This window comes from Myotis davidii, unplaced genomic scaffold (genome assembly GCF_000327345.1).
Source record: "Myotis davidii unplaced genomic scaffold, ASM32734v1 scaffold1522, whole genome shotgun sequence".
In the NCBI taxonomy this organism is placed as follows: Eukaryota; Metazoa; Chordata; class Mammalia; order Chiroptera; family Vespertilionidae; genus Myotis; species Myotis davidii.
In genome coordinates this window covers 144318-149218 of record NW_006296618.1, presented here as the reverse complement: position 1 = coordinate 149218, position 4901 = coordinate 144318, and the positions used below count along the sequence as shown (strand labels likewise).

The 4901-nt window shown below is 52.9% G+C and overlaps 1 protein-coding gene across 1 annotated transcript in view; it reads left to right on the top strand.

Annotated features, from left to right (window-relative positions):
* The window catches only part of LOC102757739 (protein NYNRIN-like), a 21134-nt gene extending 16732 nt beyond the window's left edge, over positions 1-4402 (top strand). The window contains exons 3-4 of the mRNA XM_015569334.1: positions 2880-3702; positions 4037-4402. Of these exons, the coding sequence (XP_015424820.1) occupies positions 2880-3702; positions 4037-4046 (833 nt within the window). The 3' untranslated portion in view covers positions 4047-4402. The remainder of the gene's footprint in view (positions 1-2879; positions 3703-4036) is intronic.
* Positions 4403-4901: the final 499 nt, after the last annotated feature.

Below are 4901 nucleotides of genomic sequence, written 5' to 3'. Positions count from 1 at the left end.
CTCCCCAACCCTAGCTCCCCCAACGGGGCTACTGTCCTGGCCTCACACTTTATTTCCCAATCTACTCCCGATCACAGAAAGAAACTCAAAAAGGTTGAGGAGGGCCCTGAAACCCCCATACAGGACCTGGTAAAAATGGCCTTTAAAGTCTTTAATGCCCGGGAGGAGATGGCAGAAGCTGCCCGACAGGAGCAGCTCTCCTTTTTGGTAGACACGGGGGCTACCTACTCGGTCCTCCCCTCTCATTCGGGCCTTAGTATTCCTTCCCAGATCTCAGTTACGGGGATAGATGGGTCCCCCTCACCCCCCCGGCAAACAACTCCCTTAGCCTGCCAGTTCCAAGACCGCCTTTTTTCACACTCCTTCCTCATTATCCCAACTTGCCCTGTCCCCCTACTGGGGCGAGATATTTTAACTAAACTCCACGCATCCATAACCTTCTCCTCCTCGGACCACCCCCTCATAGCTGTTCTCCTGGACTATATGTCCAACGCCCCCTCCCCTCCTTCACACGCTCTTCTACCCGAAGTAAACCCTGGGGTCTGGAATATTGAAACTCCCTCTGTGGCCAGGCATCATACACCAGCCCTTGTAAAACTGAAAATTCCTCATTCCTATCCTAACCGCCCCCAGTTCCCCATCTCTTGTACTCACCGGATGGGACTTAGCCCCATAATCACCAAGCTAAAAACCCAGGGGCTCCTCATTCCCATCAACTCCCCCTGTAACTCCCCCATCCTCCCAGTTAAAAAACCCAACGGGCAGTATAGACTGGTTCAGGACCTCCGCATAATCAATTCGGCTGTAATCCCTACCTCTCCAGTCATCCCCAACCCCTATACCCTCCTCTCACATATACCTCCCTCTACTACCCATTTCTCGGTCCTTGACCTCAAGGACGCCTTCTTCACTATCCCCCTACACCCGGACTCCTATTTTTTATTTGCTTTACCTGGGAGGACCCCCTTACCAACTCGGCCCAGCAACTGACCTGGACAGTCCTACCCCAGGGATTTAGAGACAGTCCCCACCTCTTTGGCCAGGCTCTAGCAAAAGACCTCCGAGAATGCCAACTGAGACCCTCAACTCTCCTACAATATGTAGATGATCTTCTGTGCTCACCTTCCCGTGACCAATGTCTCAAAGATACTACTACCCTTCTTAACTTTCTTTTTACTAAAGGGAAACGGGTCTCCATCAAGAAGGCCCAAATTGCTTCCTCCTCGGTCACGTACCTGGGACTGTCAATTACTCCCACCCAGCGGGCCATTACTCCAGACAGAATCCAGGCCCTCAAGGGGCTTCTCCCGCCCACTACGGCCACAGAAATACAGTCCTTCTTTGGCCTGGCGGGATTCTTCAGACAATGGATCCCTAACTTTTCCCTCCTAGCCAAACCGCTGTACCAAGCAGCCAAAGAGACACCAGTAGGCCCACTTACCTCTCTGGAGGAAGTAAAAAGGGCCTTCAATAAACTCCTAAAAACCCTCATTGAGGCCCCGGCTCTGGCACTACCTAACCCTAACCGCCATTTTTACTTATACACTGATGAAAGGCAACATCTGGCGGTAGGAGTCCTGACCCAGCCGGTGGGAAAGACCCTGTTTCCAATAGCCTACCTTTCCAAGCAGATCGACCTCACGGTCAGAGGATGGCAGCCATGCCTCCATGCCCTGGCTGCGGCCGCCGAGCTGGCCACTGAGGCTCTAAAATTAACCTTCACCAACCCCTAAAAGTCTTCTCTCCACGTCGCCTCTCGGATCGCCTATCACACCAGGCCTTGGCACACCTTGGACCCTCTCGGGTCCAACTCTTCCATCTCCTCTTCTTAGAAAACCCAACTATTACTCTCGCTAGTTGTCCTGCTTTTAACCCTGCAACCCTCCTCCCTACTCTAGGAGAGGAGGGACCTTTTCATTCCTGTTCAGAAGTCCTCAAGGCCTGTCGCTCCCCCAGGGCTGACCTCACAGATCATCCCTTACCAAATCCACAGCACACCCTATTTGTTGATGGCAGCTCAACCATAGACCCTTCCGGGATCAGACGGGTGGCCTATGCCATAGTCTGTGACAGAACTGTCTTAGAGGCGGGACCCCTCCCTCCAGGAACTACCTCCCAACAACCAGAGTTGGTATCTCTGACCAGAGCTCTGACATGGGCCAAAGGAAAGGAAGTCAACATATACACAGATTCCAAGTATTCCTTCCTTATAGCCCATTCCCACTGTATGACATGGAAGGAAAGGGGATTCCTAACCACCAAAGGCACCCCAGTTTTAAACGGCCAGTTAATTGCCAAACTTCTGGAGGCTGTCCAATTGCCTTCCAAAATAGCCATCGTCCACTGCAGAGGCCACCAGCCACCCAATACTCCGGCAGCCATAGGAAATGCCATGGCCGATCGCGCTGCCAGGTCATTTATAACGACAGCCTCTCCCCAACCCGTCCAGCATGTCTGCTTTCTCTCACGCACATACAAACCCCAATATTCTAAAAGCGAGCTTAATACCCATCAAGACTCCCCTGACATCCAGATCAGGGACGGCTGGGCGTTTCATAATGGGCTCTTAGTCCTCCCAGGGTCGCAAAAACACCAGATAATCTCAGATATCCGTAACTCCCTCCACATAGGCCCGGCGGCCCTTCACCGTTTTCTCTCCCCTATTTTTCATCCCTCAGGGCTACGCAGTACCATCGATGAGGTCCACGCCTCCTGCCCAGTCTGTTCCCACACCAACAGCCAGGGAGCCTGCCACGTCCGGCGAACGCTTCACCAAATGCGAGGGCACCTGCCTGGACAAGACTGGCAGGTTGACTTCACACACATGCCTAGACACAAAAATCTAAAATACCTTCTGACCATGGTTGATACTTTTTCAGGATGGATTGAGGCTTTCCCCTCGCCCTCAGAGACAGCGGAAGTGGTGTCCAGCCACCTCATCAGGGACATTATTCCTCGTTTTGGCCTCCCTACGTCCCTCCAATCGGATAACGGACCTGCTTTCATCTCTAAGGTCACGGAGGCCTTTTCTTCCTCTCTAGGAATCTCCTGGAAACTTCACTCTGCCTACCACCCTCAGTCATCGGGTAAGGTAGAAAGGGCTAATGGCCTAATAAAGGAACAGTTAACTAAACTTAGCCTCGAGCTTCGCCTCTCGTGGCCCAAGCTCCTCCCACTATCCCTAGCCAGACTAAGAGCCTCCCCAAGGGGACCCTCACACCTCAGCCCCTTTGAACTCTTGTATGGACGCCCCTTCCTGCTCTCCTCATCCCCGCCTCCATCTACATCTCCACTGGCCTCCTATCTTCCCTATCTCTCTCTACTAAGAGACCTCCTTAGGGAACATGCCAACTCTGCCCTCCCCGAACCTACCCCGGGAGATCAGGCCCCGGTCTCCCTCGCCCCGGGAGACCAGGTACTAATCAAATCTCTCTCCCCCAAACCACTAACTCCCCGGTGGGAGGGCCCATACACTGTCATCTTAACCACACTTTCGGCGGTTAAGGTCCTCGGCATCACGTCCTGGATTCACAGTTCCCGCCTCAAGAAACCCAGCTCGGCTCCCTCCCCCTACGATGGCCCCCCAACAGGATGGAGGGCCACGCCTACCGGGCCTCTTACCCTGCGCTGCACTCGCAATCCTGCTCTCCACCTTCCCGAAGCCCCTGCCATAACACCCCGAAGGACTTCTGGTCCTTTCAGGTAAAACGAACCTGGGGGGACAAAGGGGTTATCAACTCGACCACCTGGGATGGTAAGTCATCGCGAGTCACCCTATATTTTGATGCCTTCGCTGCTATGGCACCAGGGTGGTCGAGCTGTGGAGGGTGGTTCCAAACATATGCCACTAATCACAAGTATCTCTGCATGGAATATAGGCAGCGAGGGGACTGTGACAATGTAGGGGAATTTTATTGTCCCTACTGGCAATGCCCCCATTACCATTCTGGGTCCCTGACTAGCCCATTAGTCAATCTTAGAGCACCCCCTGGCTGTAATACAGACAATTGTAACCCTGTCAGCTTTACTATTAAAGACCCAGGTAACCCCTGCTAGAACCAGGCTCAGCCAGCAGGAAGCAGGATCGACGGTCAAGGGCACGACCCGGGAGGCATTATTCTTTTTGTCAAAACGTTCATAAATCCTCGTCCTGTTCTACCTGCTATACAGAATGTTCTCTCCCGCCCCACAGCAAAACCTTCCCCTCTGCCTTCCCTAATAAACACCACCTTCCACCTCCTCTCCAACCTGAACCCCTCCTTCTCGACCTCGTGCTGGATATGCCTGTCCCTGACCCAAACTCTGGTTTCTGCAACCCCCCTCCCTAACACGCTCATAAACAACCTTACTTTCGCCCCAGGCAGGCTTCAACGCACACTGTATAATATATCCCTCTTTGGCACCAAAGACATGACTTGCCTCATCAACCATACCCAAAAATTAACAACCATACTGTGTACCTCTAATACCTCGCTTCCCCCTGCAAATTTTTGCCCTCCCCCGGGGATCTTCATCCTCTGTGGGACAACAGCCTATACATGTGTCCCCAAGAACCTTGAACGAGCCCCCTGTCTCTATGTCTTCCTGACACCAAATCTCTCTGTTAGAACTGAAGGCAAGCTAGAATCATCTCTCGCCCCGGCCTTCCCTCATTCCAGGCAAGAGAGAGCAGCTCTTGTTCCCCTTCTTGTGGGGACAGGGGTCCTAACAGCCATGGGAACCAGAGTCGGAGGGATTTCTTCCTCAGTACACTTCTATCACAAACTCCCCACAGAATTCTCTGAAGACATAGCTCTCATAAGTGACTCCATTGAATCCTTACAAAGGCAGATAGACTCACTGGCGGCTGTGGCTCTGCAAAACCGCAGGGCCCTGGATCTCCTCACTGCTGAGAAGGGAGG